The sequence below is a fragment of the Cygnus olor genome, chromosome 26, assembly GCF_009769625.2.
Source record: "Cygnus olor isolate bCygOlo1 chromosome 26, bCygOlo1.pri.v2, whole genome shotgun sequence".
NCBI classification, from domain to species: Eukaryota; Metazoa; Chordata; class Aves; order Anseriformes; family Anatidae; genus Cygnus; species Cygnus olor.
Genome location: NC_049194.1, coordinates 2,198,631 through 2,211,770, shown reverse-complemented (window position 1 = coordinate 2,211,770; position 13,140 = coordinate 2,198,631). Strand labels below are relative to the sequence as shown.

At 38.7% G+C, this 13,140-nt stretch overlaps 1 protein-coding gene across 24 annotated transcripts in view; it reads left to right on the top strand.

The window, feature by feature from the left end:
• MYO9B (myosin IXB) overlaps positions 1 to 13,140 on the top strand; it is a 46,538-nt gene that overhangs the window by 5,806 nt on the left and 27,592 nt on the right. For all 24 annotated transcript variants that reach the window (XM_040537400.1, XM_040537395.1, XM_040537406.1 and 21 more), the window contains 2 exons: positions 1,234 to 1,343; positions 4,645 to 5,538. In XM_040537400.1, the coding sequence (XP_040393334.1) occupies positions 4,702 to 5,538 (837 nt within the window). In that variant the 5' untranslated portion in view covers positions 1,234 to 1,343; positions 4,645 to 4,701. The remainder of the gene's footprint in view (positions 1 to 1,233; positions 1,344 to 4,644; positions 5,539 to 13,140) is intronic.

Below are 13,140 nucleotides of genomic sequence, written 5' to 3'. Positions count from 1 at the left end.
AAAGTAAAACATTTTAAGGAAAACAGGAAGGAGTCTGAATGTGAAGTCTAAAATTAGTTGATGTTCACCTAATGCCAGCTTCTGCCTCCCACTTATTAAATTCTCTAACACAGCTTTGTTTTTTTCCCATATTTTGCAAGGAGCTTCTTATAAGGAGGAGTATTGAAAGAAATTGAGGTAACTTTGCAGAAATTTCCATCTCCTGCAAAAAGAACTCAACAGTGGTTAGGCTGCTGTTTTCCTGAGCTTGCTGTTTTGCATGCTGACCATTATGGTTTCATTATTACCTTATACTCTTGCATTTCTCCTTTTTCTTCCAGTATTCTCTGCACCTGAATTCAGGCTCGTGCTTTTTTGATGGACCAAATTTCACAGAAGCAATAAGTATTTAGATTGCTTAAACAAAACTCTAGGTAATTATAGATCATAAAATCATGAGGAGTGATTGTTCAGACTGTTCAACATAAATGAGAGGGTGGTGCCTAATTAACTGTACCACCTGTACAGCACATCTGAAACTGGGGACTGGCTGACTTTCTAAAAAGACCTTCAGCAGGCCTCATCGTTACTGTCAGTTAAGTTTCTGCAGCAGTGGGTAGCCTTCTGGTGACGTTTATGTTTCATTGACTTTGTCTAGCTTTGAATTCCAGCCACAGGCTTTTGTTATGGTTTTGTCCTACAGACTGGTGAGTGTTATCAAACTTTAGTTCCTCATGCAAGGACTTAAACTGCTATCAGTCTACGTGTGTGCTTCTTATAGACAAAGCTTCTAGAGTATTTTGCTATAAGGAGGTACTTTCTAACGTTGTTGTTATTGTCAGCTTCTTACTTGAATTTTGGGTATATTCTAGATGTGGTATCGGTCGTGTACCTTCTGAGTACAAAGGTAGAATGGCCACCTGACTAAATATTCATTTTATGTGCATCTGGGATTTACAATAACTGTTATGCTTGTGTTTTAAACATGAGATTCCTGTGTAACATGATTACCCACTATGCTTTTCAGGCTTGCCTCAGTTACTGCTTTTCAGGATAGCTCCCGTTCCATCCCCCTGGTGTGGTTTGCTTCTTAAGTAAATCTGAAGTTGTTTACCGGTGAACTCAGCTGGAATTTGTTCACTTGTTCCTATCTGACAGAGCTGTATCATTTAATTAGCTTTTTGATAACTTATTGCCTTCTCAATCTGTGTATGATGCATTCCTTATCAGTAACTCTTTTTTCCTTTCTTTTAGAGCCATGATGAAAATATTTACTTTGATGCCAGGAATCCAACTTCACTAGAATCTAATCCTCCATTTGCTTGATGATAATCGATCTGTAATTGAATACTGGGACTCATCAGGTAGCCAAGTTACTATCTGTTCTTCTTACTATCTGTGTATGCTCCTTCACTTTTATGATCTAATTTTATTATTCAAAATACTGCTTAGGATGAGGTCAGAGGTGTACCAAAGTCTGTCTCTTCCAGCAGTGTTGTTATCAAACAAATTGGATAGCCTAAGAAAAATCACACGTTAATTGCAAAGCAGCAGTTTGAGGAAAAACCTCTGATTTTAGATATTCTGATTCTTGGATAGAAGAATTTAAAAGTAATCTTTTTTTTTTTCCCCTGGGACACATTTGTTGCTTTTTTTAGGCATATAAACCATATGTAACAAAAGGACAATTGATTAAAAGGAAATAATAATAGTTGGGTGCTGCTCCTCCTTAAGCGACTTCTAGAATTTCATTTTTTTTCCTTAAAGCCTCATCATCAGTAATAAATGATTCAAAAGAGTGTATCTGTTCTAAGTTATTGTTGGGTGAAAGAGCAGTCTCAAAGCTCAATGCTGTCAAAAGCAGGCTAGCAGTGCCTGGATTTCATATCTGGTTAAAAAGAGGCTGTGTTATGCTGATTGTCTTTCTGTTTACTGCTGATATGACTGTACATTGAAATCATGTTTCAGCAAATTCTTTCTACTGTAGCTTATCTTCCAAATCATTCTTATAGGGTGATGGGTGGGGAAGCAGAACTCTCTTGCATGCTTTAACTTCCATCAAGTTGCTTGATGACTGCATAATTCAGAAATCTGTATGTAGCATGAAGATGTTAAGGTTGACGTCTGCATGTTGCTTTGCCAGAAGTCTCTTCTTTAGGATGAGCCAGTCTTTCTCTTTCCAGTTTTTCAGTCAGACACACCTGAGCAGAGACTGCCATCTATCCCGTTGTTACTTGCTGTAAATATCCTGGCCTGGGTTTTTCAGTAGCAAAGAGAGGCCATTTGTGTTCTGGTTTCCTTTTTAGAAAGTGTGATGTGGAAGTCTTGAGCAATGTACCAGACATATGTTGGTAGCTGACATGAGGTGAGCTTTGGAAATGTCTATCAGTGCAGTCAGAGGTAAGCACCTAGGTTCAGCTTTTCTGTGTGGGCAAAAAGTTGGTGCCACACTTCTTAGGGTACTGTTCTGGTCAAAAGGCTCTCTGAGGGGACTTCCTCTGTCGTAGCAGACTGTGTGTCTGAAACTAGTTGTTGGGGGGAAAGAAAAAAAAAAAAAAGGAAGTCTGCACAAGACCGTTTCCCTTGAACTAGCCAGCCAGCTTGAAAGGAAAATGGTCACTGTTGTTCTTTTTTTTTTCCTGTCAGTGCTCCAGATTCGTCTTCCCTATGAGCAGCAACAGCAGTCTAGGTTCTACTGTATGTTAAAATGTTTGAGTTTCTGTAGGTTAAGAAAGCTTTACACTTGTGTAATTCCTTCAAAGATACTTCAGACTTACAATCTACTGGTCAGTGATGATCACAGAAAATGGAGAGGGAACTTAGAGCTCACTGGTCCGTCCTTCTGTATCACCAAGTTCTTGCAATAAGCCTTCTTAATGAATGAGGAATTTAACAGGGCGGGAAACCATTCTCTGAGGGATCGTATAGCCTGAGCAGAGATGTGTTGTGGTTTGTCTTTCTGTGTCTGGCTTGCTCAGCCTGCCTTTTGATGAGTAGCCGCTAAGAATGACCTAGCTTGCACAACAGTGTCTTCTGAAAGCTTACTGTTCAGAATTCCCTTAAAGCACCGTTCTCTACTCTGAGGCTGTTCATGAGGCAGAGCTATGTCATATGTTTCTCTGAAGTGATTCATTACTTGCAGTGGAAGTGGCAGCTAAATGTTTCCAGCTCTGCTGATTTTAATTTGAAATGATTGCTCTCTGTGGCCTTATGCAAGTTCCTGTTCAGTTCTTTAGTGGCAAAAAGCAACTTCATTGGCCAATAGCATTTCTTTGCCACTTTCTTTTTTTTTTGAATATTCAGTATGTAGCTATATAATTAGAATGCTTTTGTTCTCGAGACAAAAATTTAAATGGTGTTCTGGGTATGAAGTTTTATGGATTGTTTAAAAAAAAAAAAAAAGGGAGTGCTTCTTTATCCTTCTATTACATACATTACTTTAGTTTAACAGTTTGTTAATTTATCAATGTAATCAAACCTAGCCCTGGTAATCCAGGTGTACCAAATTTCTCAGTTGAGAGATAAGTCACCCAACAGCAAAGGCACAGATTGTTAAAGTCTAGAGGCTTTTAGGTTGGCAGTAAGGAGGAGGCTGGCTTCCTTGAGGCAGTTGTTAGGTTGAAGTTAGATTGCTGGCCTCCGGGAGGGGTGACAGGAAGTAAAAGCAAAAGAAATAGATGATTTTTGGAGTCTCATGAATGCGGTTGCTGAAATCTAGTAAGGATAAGGTTGATGTGATTAGGTATAAAGGCTTGTGAATGAACTGGGTTATGTGGGATCTTGTTAGCTGAACTGAAATGTAGTTGCAATAAGACTAATTTTACTGTGTCACCTAAAATAGGAGATAAAAGTCAAGATCGAACCTTTCTGTACCAAGGATGTGGTTGACTCAAGTGAAATTAGCAGTCTCTTTTCTGGGTAAATTATTCATGCTCAAGAAATCACCATGGTGTGCAGGGTTAGAAGGAGATCACAGCAGTATTTGCACTGCTCAGTTTTAGGCAGTTTCCTAAAGCTGAGTGTGGTAAATACCATACCTGTCTTGTAGCTTTCATGAAAAGAGGTCAGGGAAAAAAGAAAAAATGTGTGAATTGCACTGTTAGGACTGTCTTCCTCCTTGCACCTATACCCTGTTCCTTCTGCTGTCTTTCACGGCACTTCTGATTTAAGAAACCATCAAACTGTTTCTACCTCAAGTTGCTCGCGCAGCTTTAGGGGAGAGTTTGTGTGGGAGGATGAATAATTGTTTGTGTAGCCACACAGAGAACCAGGTCATCAGGAAAATCATCTAGGTTAAAACTAACCTGTGGAGAGAAGGAAGTTTTAATGTAGACATTTATCCCAGTTCAGTTTGCCTTGTGGCCATAAAAAAAAAAAAATGCTTGTGCTGCCGTAATTGGGAGGAGAGGGTGGTATGGGAATAGAAGCAAAAGTACAAAGAGGATAGATATTGTTATGGTTATCCATTCCATGGAATAGGCTAAACAGACTGAAATAAGCCCTACTGTTCATAAATAGTGTTCTTAAGTTAATCATTTGTCTATTAAATAACTTATTTTTGTCTTCCGGAAAATAATACCTTGCCTTAGTATGTCTTGTACACATTTTTGTAACACCTGACTTATTTTTCTTCTTTTTTATTTCATTTAATTTTTATTTTTTTAGACTATGGGCACTGCATCTTGAGCAGGGGTGGAAGACTGAAGCCCATTTTGGGGCAGAATGAGTTTAACAGATGCTGACAGTGCAGTTTGCCAGGCAAAGGCAGTCTATAATCTTCATATTTACCCCCAACTCTCGACAGAAAGTGCTCCATGCTGCAAAGTGACAGCAACCAAGGACACCACGTCTTCAGATGTCATCAAGGATGTGATTAATATCTTAAACTTGGATGTCTCAAAACATTACGTGCTTGTGGAGGTGAAAGAATCCGGTGGTGAAGAATGGGTACTTGATATAAATGATTCTCCTGTTCATAGAGTTTTACTTTGGCCTCGCCGTGCTCAGGATGAGCATCCTCAAAAGGATGGGTACTACTTTCTTTTGCAAGAAAGGAACACTGATGGGACCATCAAATATGCCCAGATGCAAATGCTTTCCAAGGAGACAGATGCTCGACGATTGGTTGAAAGAGGTTTTCTTCCATGGCATCAGGAGGACTTTGATGACTTGTGCAATATCCCCAACTTAACAGAGAAAACACTCCTAGAAAATCTCAAATGTCGCTTTCTAAAACAAAAAATTTATACTTACGCAGGAAGTATTTTGATTGCAATTAACCCCTTCAAGTTCTTGCCCATTTATAATCCTAAATATGTCAAGCTGTATGAGAACCATCAGCTTGGGAAGTTGGAGCCTCATATCTTTGCCATTGCTGATGTGGCTTATCACACAATGCTTAAAAAACATATTAATCAGTGCATAGTTATATCAGGTGAAAGTGGCTCTGGAAAAACTCAAAGCACAAACTTCTTAATTCACTGCCTCACAGCACTGAGCCAGAAAGGGTACGCAAGTGGTGTGGAGAGAACTATTCTAGGAGCTGGACCAGTTCTGGAGGTAAATTTATGCTAAAATTGCCTTCTGTCAAAATTGTTTCTTGAAACCTTCAAATGACGGCTGTTGAATACTAGTTTTGAGGTTCACCTACTTGGCTTAGGTTTTAAATATCTCTGGGTCACACTGATGTTTGTCTGTGTTGCTCGACTGCTTCTAATTGATTTTCCTTAATTCGTCCTGCTGTGCAGTTGACTTCCTGTTGCTGTTAGTTGATATTTGACTTAACTTTCCACCAGTAAACACTACATTTTGGGACAGAGGTTATTTGTGTCTTCCATCTTAGTTTGATGGCAGTTGAATCGAACTGCTCAAATTGTAAGTAAACGTTTCATAGGAAGGTTTTTCCACAGCTTAGCGTAATTGTGTCTTTGTGTGTAAGCATGTCCTGCAGCGTTTTATGAAGTCGCTTTTTGGGGGAGTTATTTCCTTTCTCCAAATGTTTGCTTTGAAAAGAGTAACATCGTTAGTTGGGGAGAAAGTGAGAGTCACTTTTGGCTTTTAATTACTACATCATTTCCAACAGAAACCAAAACTAAACGTATGAAAGGGGGTACAACAACTGTCTTGCGTGAGGTAATGGTAGGACGAACTTAATCTGAGCTCGTAGGCTTTAGCTTCCCCCTTTTCTTTTCTTGTTTGAAAGAAAAAAAACTCTGAAAGCTCTGAAAACTCTGAAATGTTATGGTCACCACTAACAAAATCTTGAGCAGCAAGGAGATTGAACACAGCTATTATACTTTTCAGGTTTAAATATTTCCAAATGTAACAATGGCTTCTTAAAAGGATTTTTTCAAACTTTTGATTAAAAATATGAAAATGCAATGGAGTTACTTTAAAATGTTACATTTATAAATATGGTTTGAAAGCTTTTCGGTAAAGAATGAGGAATATGTCCAAGTTCTTTTTTGCCTTGCTTTCTGCTGCTTGAAAGCAGAAGTAAGATTGTTTGAGGTTTGTTGGCTTCTGGAGTTCAAGTTTGCAGTTCTAAATAGAAAACAGGAAGGGGTCACTGTGGAAAGCACTGTTCGATCATCTGATCTGTCTGCCTTTGATAGAATTAACCGTTTCAGACCCTGGTGTGCAGGGCATGGTACAGTTGTCTCAGAGCAGGCAGAGAGGTGAAATCTCGTGTGGCATTTTGTCCATTGAACGAGCGGTGCATGTATCCTTAGCTTCAAAATTAAAGCTAACAACTTTGCCAGAGTCTCAGGTAAACGTAGCGTAGGTCGGGAATTTTCATGCAAAGATGTTTGTGATTTTCTACAGTAAGACTGGTTGTCAGAAGTACTGTGGGTTCTTCAGCCACCCACTGAACACGTTGTCATGCAGTTCACAAGAAAACATGCTAGCTAGAAATAAGATGACCGATTGAATGTTTAGCTTCAAATTTGCCAGACGGATTCTAACATTGCTGTTGGAGTACATCTTGTCTAAAATGTGAGGTCCTTCTCTGAAATTCTCAAACTTCTCATTCTACATCATTGAGGGTGTTTGTTAGTTATAAATTGATTCACCATAAACTTGTCCTACCAAATATTGCAAAAGGTGAAGGGTCAAAATGCCAGAAATGTAGGAACATCTGAATCTTAAAACAGCTTTCAGAATTGAACATACATTTTTGTATTACAAGTATTGCTCGTTAACTTGAAATTAAGGAGAAAGAAACATTTCTGAAAAATATAGATGTGAAGTTGAGATTTGTCAGGCAAAAAAGAGTCACTGGGATGCCTGTGATCATGGTAGAACTCTGCTTAGGGTTGTTTTAATGTACTTCTCTCTTGACATAACTGCAGTGAGCAAAAAGCTGTAATAGGTTTAGGTCACAGAGATGTAAAATCAAACTGTCCTCATCTGGATGCTGCAGAGCAGATTTGCTGGGCAGTGAAGCTTCCAGTTTTCCCAATTATGGTTGTTCTTGTGCAATTCCATTTAGTAAGAGCAACTCAAGAAAAAAAATAAGTCAAATCTCGATGTCAAGGAGGAATGCACCAAAGCTTATTTTGCTTTGTGGAAGCTAAACTGCTGAAAAACTCTTCTGTTCAGCTGGTCACTTTTAAATCCAAGTACGTGACTCATTTGGGTTTTTACTTAACGGAACTGAAGTGGTATAAGGGAATTTTTCTTAAATGGGTGTTTCAGGGGATTTTTCGCCTCAACAATTTTGTAGTGTGCCTGAAATATTTGAGAATGTTTTATTTTGAGTCCTCAAGAAAGGATATCCACAGATGAATTGTCCTCTTGACTGAAATCTGTCTCCGTAACTTTAATGATGTAAAATTAGGCTGCATTTTGGGTCAGGACTTCCTCTTTTTAGTCACCTCTAATTTTCCTGACACCTAATTAAAAAAAAAGTCTGTTCATAGGTTGACCTTTTGTAAAAGTTCAAGGGAGTTAAAGCCAAACTTCCTAGCGTAGGAGAGGTGAGCAACATTAGTTTACTGTAAGGGTTGATTTATAATTTTATCGCATACATAGGGAACTTGGAAATGTGTTTCTTACCAAATCCCACTTCTGTGGTGGCTATCTCGTCTCTGTCCAAAGCTGTAGTTAATTTGAAGTTAAACTACGGTTAATATTCTAGCTCCTTGCTCACAATTTCTCGACTTTGAAGAATGGAGTTAGAGCTGTACCATGAAAGGAGATGCGACCTTGGAAGTTGAATGATATTACTTCTCAAACATCTGAGAGATGAAATACAGGAAACTGAGACAAGATAGGTCAAAAATTAAATGTGGTACTAGCAGGATTGACGTTATGTGCCCTAGTGAAAGGAAGGCTGGTCATGGATTAGCCTCTCATCCTCAGATGCTTCTTGCTCAGTCTTGGCACTAGAGTTTGACCTGTTATGACACTTCCTAATGAGGGTTGAACAAGCAGTAGTAACTTGCACTAGTTCTGGTTACGTTTGGTGCTGCTTGCAGCTTTCTAGACAAAAAGAATGTTGTAAAATGTTTGCTTCCATGGGACACTGATGCTTCAGCACAGCCTGAAGCCACGTGTCTTGTTCTGTGCTGTTTTTCAGCAGCTTACCTTGTAAAAACAGTTCCTAAGACACAGTTGCCTTAGCTATATACGAATTGTTCTCTTTTTTTTTTTTAAATTGTTTCTCCAGGCTGACATAGATCATCTTTAGTGAAGAGTGGGTTCTTAAAAACTGGCAGGAAAATAAAGCTAGATACTCCTGACTTTTTTGTCCTCCTCTAAATTTAGAGACTAAAGTATAGCTCCTTGACTTGGAGTTGTGCCTTCCAGAACTGTTACATTCAGTTAGCTTACGGTTGAAGTCCTAGGAAGGAATTTACATTTGGGAACTATTATTTGGGTCAAATTGGGAATAGTGAATCAAACCATTGTTTAGTTTATAGAGTCTCAAGCAAGACAGTTAAACCTTTCCATGCACAGCTATAAAGTTTCCAAGAAATTTGTATTTTCTTTCACTAGGGAAAAATGTTGTAAATCATGTGATACAAAACACACAGTCTAAGACTCTGAACTTTTTATGTTAGCTGTACATCTCTAAAATAAGTAGAAGCTTTTATAAACATGTTGATAAATTTTATTACAATATAGGGTAAGATTCATTTATCATGATAGGTGTATCTGACCATCCAGCTTGTACAAATGCAAAACACACAAAACAAAAATAAAACACTTGATTTTTTTGGATAACTCAGCTAAAAATCCGACTTAGCTCTGGTACAAGTGAGGTACAGTGTGAGGACAAAGTGACCTGACAGATGTGAGCTGCCGGTGAATGGTGGGAAGCCTGCTTTCCCTTTCTCTGTGCTTTGTTTGTACTGTGTCTAGCACTTATCAGATTCTTCAGGGCAATTAAATGAGTAAAATGGCAGAAAATCAAGCAAGGGGATGAGAGCATGTGGCAAGGGACATAATAAGAGGGAGCCAGAGCTTCCTCTTTTGGCAGCAAAGCACTTGGCTTGCTGTCTGTTGTCAAATTGTAACCTTTAGTATCTTGGGTTTATTTCAAAAGTTATTTTCTTAGTGTACTGAGAATTTTGTTTCCCTCTCAAATAGAAGGTGAGAAGAGGTGGGTAGATGGAAACACTGTAGTTGTCCGAACTTCAGTGTATTATTTTGAAAAGCATTTACTTCCCTTTGGATTCGGTGTCCTTAAAGATTTCCTAATCGCACTGACCCATTCATTGAAAAGAATTAAGACCTAAATAAAACGGAAAGTCCAAGAGGAAGTATTCATTAAGTGCCTATCTAAAGAGTGCAGTTTTAAATATGAAATAATTAATTGACAGCATGATTAGCGGGGGGGGGAGTGAGATTTTCGAGAACTAAGAGAGTATATTTAAAAGCTTGTTAAATTTCCTTGTAGAAAGCAAACTTTTATGTTTTACCCTTCTTTGGAAAACAGAATAAAGCAATTTGCTCTCAGCTCTGCTTTCTTTATTCAGTCCTGTTGTACATGTGGCTCTGTATGGGACGGGCTTAAGCTTAGTGCTGCCTCAACTCTGGTTTGTGTTTGCATTCTCCATAAAAGTCTGCATATATATTTAGTGGGCGTAGCCAGTTCTATTTAGGCCAAAGTAGTTATTTTGAGGCTATTATCTGCATCTGTTTGTTTTAAGAATCATAATCAGAGAAGGAATGGAACTTCCTTGTTGCTAGTCTTTTTTTTGGAGAAATGTGCTGTTGCGTACTTCTCCCTGCTGCACGTGTCTCTTGGGAAAAATCACCTTGTCCTTTATACAGCCTTATTATTAGGGTTGTTCCTAATAATAAGGAACTCTTTCCCCAGGAGTTCATACAGCACACAGAGTTGCAAAATTACCATGAATGCTGCAACTTCCACCTTGGCGAGTGGATATTTTGCAGCGTTTTTGTGAAGACCACTGCAAAACTGAGTTCAACTCTGAAGTAGTCATTTCCCCTTCCAGGGCATGCAATTTGATTGTTCAGCGTCATTTGGTGCCTTAAAAGAGTGGTGGTTCTGCCCTGGATTAGAGTGGTTTACAGAGAAACTCTGATAGCTTTTTCAGATTTTGGCAATTCTTGTAAAGGAATTAAATAAGGTTTTTAGTTCTGTTCCTGAGGTGGATCATGTATGTAGTTTGGGGGTTTCTTCTTACAGAAAATGAGACCTTGGCTTTTTTTTCTGAATGCTGTTAACTCCTGCAATAACAGTGGCAGCTTTTTCAATAGCAGCCTCCAGTTCACGCCTCTCGCGTTTCAAGGTGAAGGGATGGGTTGGATGACTTCCTGAGTCCCAGAATAGGCCATCCCAGTTCGGATTCCTGCCGGCCTTGGTCTGCTATTTTCACCTCACCCTCTTTTTCTGTAGCTAGTATTTTGCATTGGAGTGGTTCAGTTTTAGTTTTTCAATTTTATCTGTCTCCTCATGCATTCACCAGGGAAAACAGTAAATAACTTTGGTTATACAAATGATTACTTCTCTTTAGCTGAAAATGTATCTTGTCCTTTCACATCTTCCGAATTTATTTTATAAAGACATAGGTGGCTTTCTGTGAAGGCAACCCAGGGAGATATTTCAGTTGAATTTGAGCTGTGTATAGAACACCTGGCTAGAATTATCCATGAAAGATGCTTTCTACACAGAGCGGTGGCTAGGTAGTATGGGAGCTTAATTCTTACCTCTAATCTGCTTTCTCTAGGATAAAGCTATATTCAGTTAAAGATATTTAACTGCTAAATAGTGAAACATTTAATTTTTTTTACAATTTTCTGTTTTTAGGCAGTAATGTCAATTCTTCTGTAGCTAACTCATCAAAGTATATTGAAGAATATGATAGCAGTGACGGGAGTTTAGGTCTAGAATTAAGTGTTACAAAAAAAAAAAAAGGAAAAAGCAACCTTCCACCCGAAATGTTAAGTGACTTGGAATGTTCTTTAGAAAGTTGTGGATGTTAAAGGCTTTTATGAGAAAACTATTCAGTACATGAAAACTTTTCTAAAAACTGATAATATTAGATCAGCTGTTAAGAATTTGCTGTATGCTTTGACTAAATACCAGACACATGAGATCATGAGAGCCTTTAGTTTTAAACTGCATTCATTGCTTACATGAGCAATCACTAAGAAGTTTTTCGGGAAGCCAGGGTTATGGGATTTCTTAACTCTATAATGCCAAAATATGTATTACTTGGAAAATTATTATTTTTTTTAACGTAGCTGTTCTGTGTGTTGGTTTCTGTAATATCGCTAGTAAACTGATGGTTAACTGGGGGCTTGAGTTAGAAAACTTCTTGAAAAGATGCTCTTACAGGAGGAATTTGCAAGTCCACTACTCTGCAGCTTGGCAAAGCTTTACTGCAAGAGATTTTTTTTATAATACAATAAAAGAGAAGCTGGATGATCTTTGCTGAGCCAGCGTCAGTGGGAGAGGACTTACAGAGCTGAGAATTTGCTGTGCTTATGTTGCTGGACTTCCACTTTTGGTTTGATATTGTTCATTAACTGTGAGGAGTTGGCCGGGATTTTATAAGTACATTCATATGCTGCTTATGCAACGTGGGCTCTGGAAAAGAAACAGAAAGAAGTATGTAAATTAGTTGTTGGGTGGTAGGTACAAAAAGACTCTGCTCAATGCTGCCTTTGACAGATCTGAGTGGGGATGCTGTTTGCAGTGCAGCACGGGTAGCAGGGTCTCTAGAAACTGGCAGGCTGAACTCAGCCTCGGTCAGCACTGCTGGGCAGAAATCTTCTCTTCAGAAACCCACCGACTTTCTGAAGTTACAACAGGGTCTGTTTTCACCCTGCACAGGAAAAGCTCCTGAAGCTTATGCCTTTAGATTGAGAGTGATGTTTGTCCAAAGAATTGTGGTAATTCTCCCAGCTTATAAGAAGTGTTTTATTTTGCGTGTTTCTGGTAGCCTCTGAACATTATGCAGCTGGCAGTAGAAATCTGCTTGTAAGAGATCTTTGGGAACCTATCTTGGAAGTGTCATCCTGCAATAACACTGCAACATCATAAGACTGTTTTAAAAAAAAAAAAAGAAAAGGAGGGAAGAGTTAGAATACACAAACAATATAACCGTCATGAAAACAGTACTCCCCTTGGATATACACCGTAATTGGGTAGTTTTATATGTCAACAGTTCTCGGTTGTGTGCAGTGCTCGCATGTCCGTCATTCTCCGGATGTGTGTGCGCGGAGGAAGAGTGGCATTTTTGTGAAATCATTCCACAAACGTTCTATATTAGGAGAGACGGATTTCCTAATGGAGGCCTTAATTACTTGGAGCCTGAAGAGGAAATATCTGTGGCAGGACTGCTGGAGATACTCCACGCTGAGTGGTGTATTTTTCTAAGCAATAGCATTTTACATTGAATTTACATTGACTTCTCCATGTACCGGACTGCACTCTGCATATTAAGAGGATGACAAGTTTCCATTAACCTAAGGACACGCAATTAAGTGTTGATAACATTAAGAATATTCTCAGTAACTAATTCTACTGGGCTTTTAGATGTAATAGATCGTATTTATAGTTTCTAAGAAAGGCTCATTCAGAAGACATTTTGTGTTATATGTGCTAGCAAGCATCTGAGGGGCTAAAATATTGAAGATGCATAGGCACTAGAATTTGTGCCAGACCTTCCCCCCCCACCCCTC